General features: G+C 42.9%; 1 protein-coding gene across 1 annotated transcript in view; it reads left to right on the top strand.

Moving 5' to 3' along the window:
- LOC122540182 (dynein axonemal heavy chain 8-like) overlaps positions 1 to 15,293 on the top strand; it is a 1,370,012-nt gene that overhangs the window by 475,583 nt on the left and 879,136 nt on the right. The window contains exon 26 of the mRNA XM_087976825.1: positions 7,147 to 7,288. Coding sequence (XP_087832951.1) covers positions 7,147 to 7,288 — 142 coding nt within the window. The remainder of the gene's footprint in view (positions 1 to 7,146; positions 7,289 to 15,293) is intronic.

The raw sequence follows: 15,293 nt of genomic DNA, 5'->3' as shown, positions 1-15,293 counted from the left end.
CTACACTGTAGGGAATCTAATCTAAATCCTTCTTATAATGTGGTGATCAGAACTATGTGCAGTACTCAAGTGTGGCCGCACAAATGTTTTGTACTACTGCAGCATGGTCTTGTGGCTCTGAAACTCAATCCCTCTACCAATAAAAGCTAACACACTGTATGCCATCATAACAACATTATCAACGTGGGTGGCAACTCAGGGATTTATGTATATCGAGACTGAGATCTCTCTGCTCATCTTCGCTACCAACAAACTTACCATTAGCCCAGTACTCTGCATTCCTGTTACTCCTTCCAAAGTGAATCACCTCACACTTTTCTGCATTAACCTCTCAGCCCAACTTTGCAGTTCATCTATGTCGCTCTGTAACCTGCAACATCCTTCAGCACTATCCACAACTCCACGGACTGTAGTGTCATCCTCAAATTTACTAACTCATCCTTCTATGCCCTCATCTAGGTCATTTATGCAATGACAAACAGCAATGGACCCAAAACAGATCCTTGGGACACACTACTAGTAATTGAACTCAAGGATGAACATTTCCCATAAACCACCACCCTCTGTCTTCTTTCAGCTAACCAATTTCTGATCCAATCTTCTAAGTCACCCTCAATCCCATGTCTCTGTATTTTGTGGAGAACCTTATCAAATGCCTAATTGAAATCCATATACGCCACATTAATCACTTTACCCTCATCCACCTGTTTGGTCACCATCTCAAAGACCTCAACTGGCCCTTCACAGAACCGTGTTGTCTGTCCTTAACTAACTTATTCCTCTCTAGATGATTCTAAATACTATCTCTTATGACCTTTTCCAACACTTTACCCAATATTTAAGTAAGGGTTTTGGTCTATAATTACCAGGGTTGTCTTTACTCCCCTTCTTGAACAGGGGACAACATTTGCTATCCTCCAGTCTTCTGGCACTATTCCTGTAGTCAATGGCGACATAAAGATCAAAGCCCAAGTCCTCCCTGGCTTCTCAGAAAATCCTAGGATAAATCCCATCTGGCCCAGGTGACTTATCTATTTTCACACTTTCCAGAATTGGTAACACCTCCTTCTTGTGAACCTTAATCCCGTCTGGTCTAGTAGCCTGTATCTCAGTATTCTCCTCAGCATTGTCTTTTTCCAGTGTGAATACCAACAAAAAATATTCCCTTCTCTTCGGACTTCCCACTACTATCCTTGATTGGCCCTAATCTTTCTCGAGTCATTCTTTTATTCCTGATATACCTATAGAAAGCTTAGGGCTTTCATTGATCCTATCTGCCAAAGACTTCTTATATCCCCTCCTGGCTCTTCTTAGCTCTCTCTTTAGGTCCTTCCTGGCTAACTTGTCAAGCACTCTAACTGATCCTTCACGTCTCATCCTAACATAAGCCGCCTTCTTCCTCGTGACAAGAAATTCAACTTTTTTCATAAACCACGGCTCCCTCACTCAATCACTTTCTGCCTGACAGGTACATATGTATCAAGGACTAGCAGTATCCCCTGCAGTTTCCCTCGCCATCCTATGCATCCTAAATCTTGCCTAATTGCATCATAATTGCCTTTCCCCCAGCAATAATTCTTGCCCTGCGTAATATACCTATCCCTTTCCATTGCTAAAGTAAAAATAACCAAATTGTGATAACTGTCATACAAGTGGTCACCTGCCTTCAAATCTAACACCTGGCCGGGTTCATTACCCAGTACCAAATAAAATGTGGCCTCACCCCTTGTTGGCCCATCTACACACTGTGTCAGGAAGCCCTCCAGCACACATTGGACAAAAACTGACCCATCTAAAGTACTCAAACTATAGTATTTCCAGTCAATATTTGGAAAGTTAAAGCCCCCATAACAACTACGCTGTTATTCTTGTTCCTATCCAGAATTATCTTTGCTATCGTTTCTTCTATATCTCTGGAAACATTCCGAGGCTGACAGAAAACTCCCAACACAGTGACCTCTCCTTTCCTATTTCTAACCTCAGCCCATACTACCTCAGTAGATGAGTCCACAAACATCCTTTTTGCCACCGTAATACTTCCTTGACTAGCAATGCCACACCTCCCCCTCTTTTGCCTTCTTCTCTAATCTTACTGAAACATCTAAATCCTGGAATGTGTAACAACCATTCCTATCCCTGCTGTATCCATGTCTCTGAAATGACCACAACTCCAAAATCCCAGGTACCAATCCATGCTGCAAGTTCATCCATCTTATTTGGATGCTCCTGGCATTGAAGTAGACACATCTTCCTGCTTGCCAGTGAACTCTTGTCACCTTGAAACCTTATTTCTGACCTCACTACTCTCAACCTCCTGGACACTGGAGCTATAATTTAGGCTCCCACCCCTGTGCTGAATTAGTTTAAACTCTCCTGAAGAGCATTAGCAAGTTTCTCCCCAAGATATTGGTACCTCTCTGGTTCAGATGTAGACCATCCTGTTTGTAGATGTCCCACCTACCCCAGAATGACCCCCATTTATCCAGGTATTTGTAACCCTCCCTCCTGCACCAGCCCTGTAGCCATGTGTTCAACTCCTCTCTCTCCCTATTCCTCGCCTCGCGAGCACATGACACAGTCAACAAACCACAGATAACAATTCTGTTTGTTCTAGCATAAGCTTCCACCCTTGCTCTCTGAATTTCTGCCATAAATCTCCATTCCTTTCCTACCTATGTCGTTAGTATCTATGTGGACCACGACTTGGGGTTGCTCCCCCTCCCCCTCAAGGATCCCGAAAACACAATCCGAGACATCACAAACCCTGGCACCTGGGAGGCACCACATCAACCGTGAATCTGTCCCCCTAACTGTGGAGTTCCCAATGACTAATGCTCTGCTCATCTCTCCCCTTCCCTTCTGAGCAATAGGGACAGATTCTGTGCCAGAGACTTGTACCCCATGGCTTACCAGTAGTATGTCGTCCCCTTCCAACAGTATCCAAAATGATATACTTGTTATTGAGGGGAGCGGCCACAGGGGTTTCTTGTACTGCCTGCCGGTTCCCTTTCCGTCCCCTGACAATCTGCCTTTCTCTCGCACCTGCAGTGTGACTACCTCCCGTAACTCCTCTCAATCACCCCCTCCACCTCCCGAATGATCCAAAGTTTATGTGGCTCCAGCTCCAGTTCCCTAACGCGGTTTTTGAGGAGCTGGAGTTGGGTGCACTTCCCACAGATGAAGTCACTAGTGGTGACCCTTACCTCCCACATTCTGCAGGAGGAACATTCAACTGCCCTAACCAGCATTCCCACTATCCTAAATTACCAAAACAACTGTAGAAAAATAAAGAATAAAAAAAACTAGTTACCTTACCAATCCAGTGCACAGAACCTCTTTTTTTTGATTAGAGGAGGAGGATGGGAGTAGTATTTTGGGTAGCATAACCACCCAAATATATGACTTCATTTACTCAGCAGTCCCATGTCCACTTTTGCTCAGTGTGCGCTCTGAATATTCACAAGGTAAGTTTTTAAATCAGTTATTCACCTTCCTGTCAGCCCCCGGTCAATGCTCCCACTCTTCTTACTGCTGAAACAAAATTGGAGGACCCTGACGCTTAAGGTAAGTTTTTAAAGCAGTGATTCACCTTCCCACCAGCCTCTGGTTGACTCTCCCACCCTTCCTGTTGCTGAAACAAAAATAAATAATGTTCCAGAAGTACTCTCTAAGCTTGTTTTAAGCTCTTTACAAAAATAACCAACACCCATATGTCACTAGTTTGAAATTCAAACCCTAAAAATGATAGTATTATTTTATATTAATATGTAATATCCACAGACTTTCTATCACAAATATAGAGCAGGAAAATGTGAATTTGTCCTCTTTAACAGAAACAGCGCAAAAGCAGAATATTATTCATATGGAGAGGGATTGCAGTATTCTGCAGGTCCTCATCAGCCTGACTGAGATGTGACTCCAGGTCAAGCACCTGCTTCTTAAACTCCCAAATCTTGGATTTCAGCCTCTTTGTTGACCCCCATGCTGACAGAAAACACGGATGTGAGCCTTGCCCATGTCTCACCATATCCAGAAGGAGGGGAGGGCCCCCACTTCCTTCTCCAGCCAGCCCAGAAGTGACGGAATGAATCCCAGAACCACTTATCCTCCATCACAAAGTTGTTAAAGTGCCAGTATGCAGATTTTGCCATGGTGCAGAATGGAAAGAGATCCACTCACATCAACTTTTGATTGGTGAACGGTACCTGCTGCATGGAGGCTGTCTGAATAGAGGAGGCATACACCCTGGAAATGTACGAATCCTCAATTCTGGATGATCCTAAGCCAGACCTCACAAGGTGAAGGTGATGGAGATTCTGCCCCATGTCTACCAAGTAGAAGGACTGATCAAGCCCCTCAAATTCCTCACCAATGCTAAATTTGGCCAGGCAGTACTTAGGTCACTCCTCTCAAGAGAGCAATTAAAGCTCGCCTTTCACCAATAGAACTAAGAATTGAATAAGAATTCTTCCTTGAAGAAGCTCATCTGCTTGGGCCCCACCTGAGGCAAGTATACATTCATGAAGTGAAGCACCATGGCCCTGAACGGAACGAAACCAAACCATGAGCTGGAGGAGACAGCCTGTCACATGCTCCTTGACCTGATCTTTGGCTGAAAAACGTGGGCCAACAAGATAGCCAGTCCACTGGAATTGGAGCCCAGGTGACTCATATAGATCCTCCCCACCACTCCAGTAGTCATGTTACTCCATGTCCTAGAACAGTGTAGATTTTTTGCAGGATGGTCAACACATACTCCTGTTCCCTGTTCTACCTCTACCATCGGGGAGAAGCTACAGAAGCCTGAACACATGCACTAGCCGGTTTCGTAACAGTTTCTACCTTACTGTTAGTAGAGTACTGAATGGACTCACAAACTCTTAACATTCATCTATACCCTTGCTTTTGTTTTTGCTGTGGTTTACCTATTATTTATTTATCTATGCTCCTTAACCATGTGATCTGCCTGTATTGCTCGCAAGACAAAGCTTTTCACTGTGCCTCGGTACACGTGACAATAAATACAATTCAATTCAATTCAATTCAATCCCTGATGAATGAGAGGATGGGAAATCTGCGCTGAGACTCTCTGCTGCTGTTGATGTTGAGGCTGGTTATAAGTGCTTTCATAGCTAAAGTATTGTGCCACTGTCACCAGTTGACAACTTATTGAGTAAAGGAGGGACTCCCCCCCAACTTCTTCTCCCACCTCCTCCCCCCCACAACTCCTCAAGGACACTACATAGGAGGCCTTGCACTGCTTCCTCATTTCCTGTCCATGCCTGGAGTCACTGGGCCGACAGAACCCAGTATTGATCCATTACCAGCTGCACTCCATCTCAGTGATCAAGTATCGCTTGCAAAGAGTCCTGGAGTTGGTCTGTGGAGGTGAGGGAGACCCTGTCCATGAGCACCAGATCTCCCCTCACCTTGTCTATTTTCGTTATGCTCCCGACCAAAGCCCGATCCTCCTGTAGTTTTCCGCCTTTGATGGCTGACATCACTTCGAGTGTGAGGGTGGTCCAGGGTCATCATTCAGACGCACCTTTGGCTTGACTCCACCAATAGGGTTGACAGCAGGAGGATCTTCTGTAGGGAACGCTGATTAAAATGTCGGACCCATTGAAGAGCAGCAGGCTGGAACCCTGCTCAGCTCCTGGCACCAGGTCACTCTCCATGTCAGGGACTAGTTCCCCAGTCAGGGCAGAGATGCACAGAGGGCTACAAATGAGTGAGGAGGTCTGCTCCTTCCACCCCACCATCCAGGGATATCCTTCCTGTAGTCCCCTGTCGGGTCAGGCTGCAGCTTGAAGCCTTCAAGGTCTAGGGTAGGGGTGAGACCTTAGCAGCTGCATCCACCTCAGTCTCTGATGTACCCAGTCCAATCACAGGGTTCTGCAGTGACAGGTTTGGGTTTGGATCACCCTCCGAAGTGGTGGGAAGGCAGGGACAGGGGTTTTCAGGAGATGCCACTATTTGTTCCCCAGGGTAGGTGGTTGTATTTCCAGATTCTCCAGTTCCCAGATCACAAGGAGTGGTGCTTTTACCAGGAGGGTGGGGTGGACTAGGGAAACCTTAATCTCTTCACATCCCTGCTGCTCAACCTCTGTTTTAATGGTCTTTCCCATTAGTTCATCCCCCACATGTTTGGGATCAAGTGTGAGGTCAAAATTGCAAAATCACCCTCAAATGTTTATTAGCATTATGGACACAGAGGTGTACAGCATGGAAATGGACTCTTCAGTTCAACTTATCCATACTGACCAGATATCCTGAATAAATCTCGTCCAACTTGGTAGAATTTGGCCTATATCCCTTTAAATTCTTCCTATTATGTATCCATCCAGATGCTTCTTAAATGTTGTAATTGTACCAGCCTCCACCACTTCCTTTGGCAGCTCCTTCCATACACGCACCACCCTCTGTACGAAAAGATTTCTCTGTAAATCCCTTTTATATCTTTTCCCCTCACCTTTTACCTGTGCATAAAAAGTACAAGGAGCTTCTAAAATATACCACAGTACAGTTACAGAGATGGAGTATTTCATCATGGACATAACTAGAAAAATCACACTAGTATATTGATTCAGAAAGTGGAGGATTTCAGATCCCCTTGTAGCATTCGTTTAATTCTGCTGTTCAAGTCTACAAATAGAGAAGCCACAAACTTTCAAACACATGACCAGGATGTCTCATTTGAAATATAGGTTTAAAGTGTTTTTAAAGGGGTAGCCCTTCTGCTTAATGCACGTAAAATATAATGGTTCTTAATTCTCAAGATCTTTTGTTGCCTCCTCTCATAGATAGCTGTAAGAATGATTTGAAGCCCTTTCAGAACTGCTACTCAGTCACATCTCACCACTAATGTTTGTTCAGTTTCAGCAAGAATTGTTGAAAATGATTTTCAACATTTCAAACCATTGAAACTGATTTATAGAATGCCCATTGCCCAATGATCGATCCTTCACACCATTGTGCAATTAGATAAGTTATCAATGCTTTATTTATTGATTCTATTTTTTTAATGCAGTGATTGAGAGTGGTGCCTACAAATATATGCTTTCAGAATTATTCTGGGTTAAGGTAAGCACTTCTTGAAGATCGACAATGTTTTTAATAAATTTATGTTTATGATTCTGGATGCAGGTTATGTTACCAAATCTGGATGACATTCAACATGGTATAAACCGAACTATCCAGATGATTTTGGAAGTGAGCCGTAAAGTGCAACACTGGAGGCAATCAAAAAGTCGTTTAGAAAGTGTTTATGATGCTCAGAATGCAGTTGGTGAGTGTTAGTTTGGAAAGCAGCAAAGACATGAGATTTTTGAAGCTAGTGACTTGTTTGTTATATGTTCTTGATCTCACCTGTGAAATCAAAAACCTTAAGACAAGAGAGGGAGAGAATAAACAATACTTTGACCCCTATTTTCAAATCAGTATTATTTGCATATTGCAAGTTATGTTTGAATTGTTTTTCTTCATTGTTCCCCTGGTTTGTAAGCTTACATATAAATTTGCAAATTAATACTGGTATAAACAAATATTATACCAATTATAGATGTAAACAGTTCATATAACATTTTTAGTATAAGTGGATACTCAAAATAATGTTTCCAATGATGTAATTTTATTGCAAACCATTGGCATACACACTACTAACTAAAAGTCTAATTCCTTTTTAAATCCTTCTTATGCAAATAGACTAACAAATAGGGAAATAACTGATTGGCGAAAGTAGAAACATCTGGTAAGTCAGTTCAGTTTTCTTTGCTTCCCGATTCTGGTGTTGAGTCAATTCTTCTTTAGCTAGCTAGGGCTTGGTGTTCAGTTGTCTTTGTTAGGAAACATCTACTGTTTGTAAGAAGTACAAAGTGACTGATTCACTTGGAAAACGTCCCTGACTATCAATTCAAGCATCACAGCAATTGCTGCAGGAAGGATTTTCTTAATTTTCTTCAAGTTTAAACTGAATTTTTTTTACTGTAAAGAACCAGCAGTGTCTGCTGGGATGAACAACTCTTCTGTTTTTCTCTGTATGGGTTTCTGTGTTTCGGTCATGTGTTTCCACAAGACCATGCGACATAGGAACCGAAGTAGGCCATTCAGCCCATTGAATCTGTTTCACCGTTCAATAGGAATCCTCAATTCCACTTTGCTGCCTTTTCCCTGTAACCCTTGATTTCCTCACTGATTAAAAAATTGTTTCTCTCAACCTTGAATATTATAATAATCCAAACTCAACAGCCCTCTGTTGTAAAGAGTTCCACATATTTCCTATGTTTCGTGTTCTAACCTGCTTAGTAAGCCTCAAACCAATCAGCTTCACTTGTAAACAGCTCATTCGCTGGCTCCTGAATATCTGCACATTGCAGGAATCCACTGCCACAAAACACAGAGTTCACAATAGGTTTTACATTTCTTGCTGCGAAATTAAGCAGTCATCCTGGTAAATAGCTGTTTCCTTTTAAAAAAAATTCTCATTGCATTCTAGTTTATTAAGACAAGCAAGCAACTCCAACTAATGAAACCAAACAACAGAGTTCATGCTTTGTTATGACAGCATTGTTCTCAATCACTCAGATGACATGGCATGTGTCATTGTATTTGGATTTTATTCCCTGAAGGTTACAATGAGGATATGAATATTGGATGTCCAATCTAGCACTGCTCTCCTAACACACAAGTAACTAAAAGCAAAGCATTGTGTATGCTGCAATTCTGAAATAAAACAGCAAATACTGGAAAAATACAACAGGTCTGGCAGCATTTGTGGAGAGAGAAATAGAGTTAACATTCTGAGCCCAATATACTATCTTATCCTTCACCAGAACTGGCAATTGGTGAAATTTTATACCATTTTTAATCACTAATACAGTACCCACAACCTCTTCTCCCAGGCAAAGATGTCCATAAAGCCATTGATGATGCAGCTTTCAAAAATATTTTTCAGAAAGAATACAGGATTCTACCTGGGGTAACTAGCATTTTACAATGTGGCACCTGAGTGTTGTGATTGTAATGAGGACAGCCAAGTAGACCTCATAGAATATGAGTTCCTGAATTGGGCCTGTTAACCCGGTCCAAATAGGGATGCCCTGGCCGGCAGATATAGACAGGAATGTCTGAGGATCTGTTCACTCTGAGAGCTGAATCTGAGGAAGCTAGATCAGTGTCAAGGACTTTCCACATGTAAGTAAGAAGTGGCTTGTTGATGGGATACCAGCCTCTATGACATTATTTCAATAAGCAAGAGTGGAAGTGACATGAGAAAACATAAATGTGATCAGGTTTGAGACTGCTACAAGACAAAAGCTTTATTATGCACAGGATCACAAGCAATGAGTTACAGGATTGTATGCAATGAATGACAGTATGACAAGTTTTCAGGAGAACTATAAAACAGATAAATGATAGGCTGTGCAAACTCTGCACAGGCTGAGGAAAGTCCAACTCCCCCCTCCCATTCTCACACATTCTACAGAGGGTGCATTGAGAGTACCAAAGCTACTGCTTCACTGCCTGGTTCAGGAATTTCACTGTCTTAGATCGTAAGACCCTACAACAGATAGTGATGACAGCTGAGAAGATCATCGGAGTCTCTCTCCCCTCCATTACAGACATTTACTCCACCCGCTGCATCCGAAAGGCTAAGAGCATTTTGAAAGAACCTACAAACCCCTCACTCAAACTCTTCTTCCTCCTGCCATCTGGCAGAAGATATCAGGGCATTCAGTCTGTCACAGCCAGTCTGTGCAACAGTTTCTTCCTCTAAGCCATCAGGCTCCTTAACACAGTTTGATCGGACTATTTCCCATCTGAGATTCATTGCACGACTTCAAATTGCTGCTAGAAAAGTGTCTATTGTTTATCATTCTTTGATGACACTATAACTTGTGTGTTTTGCACTTCTAATGCATTTAATGCCATGTACAAGTGTGCAGTTTGTGCTGTCCATCTTGCACCCTCAGTCCTGGAGGAAAGCTCATTTTTACTGTATCACTTGTATGTGGTAGAAATGACAAATAAAATGCTACTGTACTCCACTCAAAAGCATGATGATATTAACTCATATCTCACTATTAAAGCAATAGTTACGAATTTTAAATAATCCTGAATTTTAAAATGCCAATTCATTTTAAAACTTAGAGGATTTTTTAACAGTTTTGAACAAGATGTAGATGTGCAGAAAATCAAGAGCATGAAATTTCTCTTAAGACCATAAGGCATAGGAGTAGAAATAAGGCCATTCAACCCATCGAGGCCACTCCACCATTTAATCATGGCTGATGGGTATTTCAACTCCATTTACCCGCACTCTCCGCATAGCCCTTCATTCCTTGCAAGATCAAGAATTTATTAATCTCTGCCTTGAAGACGTTTAACATCCCAGCTTCCACTGTGCTCCGCGATAATGAATTCCACAGGCCCAGCACTCTCTGGCTGAAGAAATGTCTCCTCATTTCCATTCTAAACTGACCCCCTCTAATTCTAAGGCTGTGCCCACATGTCCTAGTCTACCTGCCTAATGGAAACAACTTCCCAGCGTACACCCTTTCTAAGCCATGCACTATCTTGTAAGTTCTTTTAGATCTCCCCTCAACCATCTAAACTCTAATGGATACAATCCCAGTTTCCTCAGCTGTTCATCATATGTCAGGCCGACCATTCCAGGGATCATCCGTGTGAATCTCTGCTGGACACAGTCCAGTGCCAGTATGTCCTTCCTGAGGTGTGGGGCCCAAACTTAGACATAGTATTCTATGTGGGGCTTAACTAGAGCTTTATAAAGTTTCAGAAGCACATTGCTGCTTTTATATTCCAACCCTCTTGAGATAAATGACAACATTCCATTTGCTTTCTTTCTTAATCACGGACTCAACCTGCAAGTTAACCTTGATGAGAATCCTGGACTAGCACACCCAGATCCCTTTATACTTCAGCTTCATGAATTTTCTCACTGTTTAGAAAATAGTCCATGTCTGTATTCTTTTTTCCAAAGTACAAGACCTCGCATTTCCTGGACCACTCTCCTAAACTGTCTAAATCTTTCTGCAGCCACCCCACCTCCTCAGTACTACCTGCCTGCCCGCCTAATTTCGTATCATCGGTGAACTTCACCAGAAAGCCCCCAGTCCCTTCATCCATATCATTAATATATAACGTGAACAGCTGCATCCCCAACACTGAACCCTGCGAGACATCACTTGTCACCGGCCGCTATTCTGAAAAAGAACCTTAAATCCCAACTCTCTGTCTTCTGTCTTCTGTCAGACAGCCAACCCTCAATCTGTGCCAGTAGCTCACCTCGAACACCATGGGCCCTCACCTTACTCAGCAGCCTCTCCTGAGGCACCTTATCAAAGGCCTTTTGGAAGTTTAGATAGATAATATCCACTGGGTTTCCCTGGTTTAACCTACTTGTTACCTCTTCAAGAATTTCTAACAGGTTTGTCAGGGACAACCTCCCCTTACTAAATCCATGCTGACTTGCTCTAATCCGACTCTGTACTTCCAAGAATTTAGAAATCTCATCCTTAACAATGGATTCTAGAATTTTACCAACAACCAAGGTTAGGCCTATAATTTTCCATCTTTTGTCTTGATCCTTTCTTGAACAAAAGGGTTACAACAGCTATTTTCTGGGGCTTTCCCTGACTCCAGTGACATTTGAAAGATCACAACCAATGCCTCTTCCATTTCCTCAGCCAACTCCCTCAGAACTCTAGGATGTAGCCCATTGTCGCCAGGGGATTTATCAATTTTTAGACTTTTTAGTTTTTCTAGCACTTTCTATTTTGTAATGGCTACCATACTCAACTCTGCCCCCTGACTCTCTCTAATTGTTGGGACATTACTCATGTCTTCCACTGTGAAGACTGACGCAAAGTACTTATTAAGTTCTTCAGCTATTTCTGTATCTCCCAGCACTAGCCTTCCAGCATCAGTTTGGAGGAGCCCAATGTCTACTTTTGCATCTTGTTTGTTTCTTATGTATTGAAAGAAACTTTTACTATCATTTCTAATATTACTGGCTAGCCTACCTTCATATTTTATCCTCTCCTTCTTTATCTCCCTTTGTTATCCGTTGTTTGTTTTTGTAGCCTTCCTAATTTTCTGATTTCCCAGTGGTCTTGGCCATTTTATAGGCTCTCTATTTTACTTTGATACATTTCCTGACTTTCTTTGTCAGCCGTGGCTGTCTAATTCCACCTGCCCCCCACCCCAGATAATCTTGCTTTTCTTTGAGATGAACCTCTGTACTGTGTCCTCAATTATACCCAGAGACTCGTGCCATTGTTGCTCTACTGTCTTCCCCGCTAGGCTCTGCTTCCCATTGATCTTCGTCAGTTCCTCTCTCATGCCCCTGTAATTGCCTTTATTTAACTGTAACACCATTACATCCAATTTTGCCTTCTCTCTTTCAAACTGCAGACTGAACTCTGCCATATTATGATCGCTGCCTCCTAAGTGTTCCCTTACTTTAAAATCTTTTATAAAGTCTGGCTCATTACATAGCCCTAAGTACAGAATAGTCTGCTCCCTTGTGGGCTCCATCACAAGTTGTTCCAAAAAGTCATCCTATAAGCATTCCATGAATTCCCTTTCTTTTGATCCACCGGCAACATTTTTCACCCAGTCCACCTGCATATTGAAGTCCCCCTTGATCACTGTGACCTTGCCTTTCTGACATGCCCTATCCATTTCCTGGTACATCTTGCACCCGTGGTCCTGACCACTGTTAGGAGGTCTGTACGTAACTCCCATTATGTTTTTTTTTTGCCTTTGTGGTTCCTCAACTCCACCCACACAGACTTCACATCACTTGACCCTATGTCATTCAATGCCATAGATTTAATCTCATTCTTAACTAACAAGGCAGCCCTGCCCCCTCTGCACACCTCACTGTTTTTCGATAATTTGTAAATCCTTGGATAGAACATAGAACATAGAACATAGAACAATACAGCACAGAACAGGCCCTTTGGCCCACGATGTTGTGCCGAACATTTGTCCTAGCTTAAGCACCTATCAATGTACCTATCCAATTGCCGCTTAAAGGCCACCAATGATTCTGACTCTGCCACTCCCACAGGCAGTGCATTCCATGCCCCCACCACTCTCTGGGTAAAGAACCTACCCCTGACATCCCCCCTATACCTTCCACCCTTCGCCTTAAATTTTTATCCCCTTGTAACACTCTGTTGTACCTGGGGAAAAAGTCTCTGACTGTCTACTCTATCTATTCCCCTGATCATCTTATAAAACTCTATTAAGTCACCCCTTATCCTTCGCCATTCCAATGAGAAAAGGCCGAGCACTCTCAACCTATCCTTGTACGACCTACTCTCCATTCCAGGCAACATCCTGGTAAATCTCCTCTGCGCCCTCTCCAAAGCTTCTACATCTTTCCTAAAGTGAGGCGACCAGAACTGCACACAGTACTCCAAATGTGGCCTTACCAAGGTCCTGTACAGCTGCAACATCAGCTCACGACTCTTGAATTCAATCCCTCTGCTAATGAACGCTAATACACCATAGGCCTTCTTACAAGCTCTATCCACGTGAGTGGCAACTTTCAAAGAGCTATGAACATAGACCGCAAGATCCCTCTGCTCCTCCACCTCACTAAGAACCCTACCGTTAACCCTGTATTCCGCATTCTTATTTGTCCTTCCAAAATGGACAACCTCACACTTGTCAGGGTTGAACTCCATCTGCCACTCCTCAGCCCAGCTCTGCATCATATCTAAGTCCCTTTGCAGCCAACAACAGCCCTCCTCACTGTTCACAACTCCACCAATCTTCGTATCGTCTGCAAATTTACTGACCCACCCTTCGACTCCCTCTTCCAAGTCATTAATAAAAATTACAAACAGCAGAGGATCCAGAACTGATCCCTGCGGAACTCCACTTGTAACTGGGCTCCAGGCTGAATATTTACCATCCACCACCACTCTCTGACTTCGACTGGTTAGCCAGTTCTCTATCCAACTGGCCAAATTTCTCACTATTCCATGCCTCCTGACTTTCCGCATAAGCCTACCATGGGGAACCTTATCAAATGCCTTACTAAAATCCATGTACACTACATCCACTGCTCTACCCTCATCCACATGCTTGGTCACCTCCTCAAAGAATTCAATAACACTTGTAAGGCAAGACCTACCCCTCACAAATCCGTGCTGGCTGTCCCTAATCAAGCAGTGTCTTTCCAGATACTCATAAATCCTATCCCTCAGTAACCTTTCCATTACTTTGCCTACCACCGATGTAATACTAACTGGCCTATAATTCCCGGGGTTATCCCTATTCCCTTTTTTGAACAGGGGCACAACATTCGCCACTCTCCAGTCCCCTGGTACCACCCCCGTTGACAGTGAAGACGAAAAGATCATTGCCAATGGCTCTGCAATTTCCTCTCTTGCTTCCCACATAATCCTAGGATATATCCCGTTAGGCCCAGGGGACTTGTCTATCCTCAAGTTTTTCAAAATGCCCAACACATCTTCCTTCCTAACAAGTATCTCCTCTAGCTTACCAGTCTGTTTCATACTCTCCTCTTCAACAATATGGTCCCTCTCATTTGTAAATACTGAAGAAAATTACTCATTCAAGACCTCTCCTATCTCTTCCGACTCAATACACAACTGCCAGTCCTGAACCCCCTGCAATGACGTCTCTGTGATGTCGACCATGTCATTATGACTTGTGCCATTAATTCATCTCCTTTGTTACAAATACTGCAAGCATTCAGGTAAAATGCCTTAATGCTAACGTTCTTATCATTATTAGAGATATTGGAAATCATAAGATGTCCTAAGTTATCCTTCCTTTTTGCTGCATTCCTAGTCTGCCTCAAGTATAAATCCACCTGTACACATGCTATTCTGCTGCTTATCTTTCCATTTAACTCCATACTCCCTGTTGCTTTCCCTTCCCCCACCAGCTCAGAAGTTTAAAGTCCTACTGATTACCCAATTTATGCTTTTCGCTAGAACACCGGTTCTAGATCAGTTCAGGCGGAGACCGTCCCAACGGTACAGATCCCCCCAGTTCCAAAACTGATGCCAATGCCCATCAAATAGAAATGTAAGCTCAAAGAGCAGGTCCTTCACCTATCTATTCATAATCTTTGAAGCTGAGGCAATTTGCTCATGATCCATCCCATTTCTCCTGTCCTACCATTGGCTGGCGATATTGCTGTATTTTTGTTGATGTGACTACTTCAGATGGGAGTGTTCCTGGAAAGTATTATTTTTAAGATCTTAACTATTGATATGATTTCTGGG

This window comes from Chiloscyllium plagiosum, unplaced genomic scaffold (assembly GCF_037043375.1).
Source record: "Chiloscyllium plagiosum isolate Xiang-an unplaced genomic scaffold, Cpla_swu_hap1 HiC_scaffold_3, whole genome shotgun sequence".
Lineage (NCBI taxonomy): Eukaryota > Metazoa > Chordata > Chondrichthyes > Orectolobiformes > Hemiscylliidae > Chiloscyllium > Chiloscyllium plagiosum.
The sequence above is the reverse complement of the archived record's forward strand: the minus strand, read 5'-3'. Positions and strand labels throughout refer to the sequence as shown.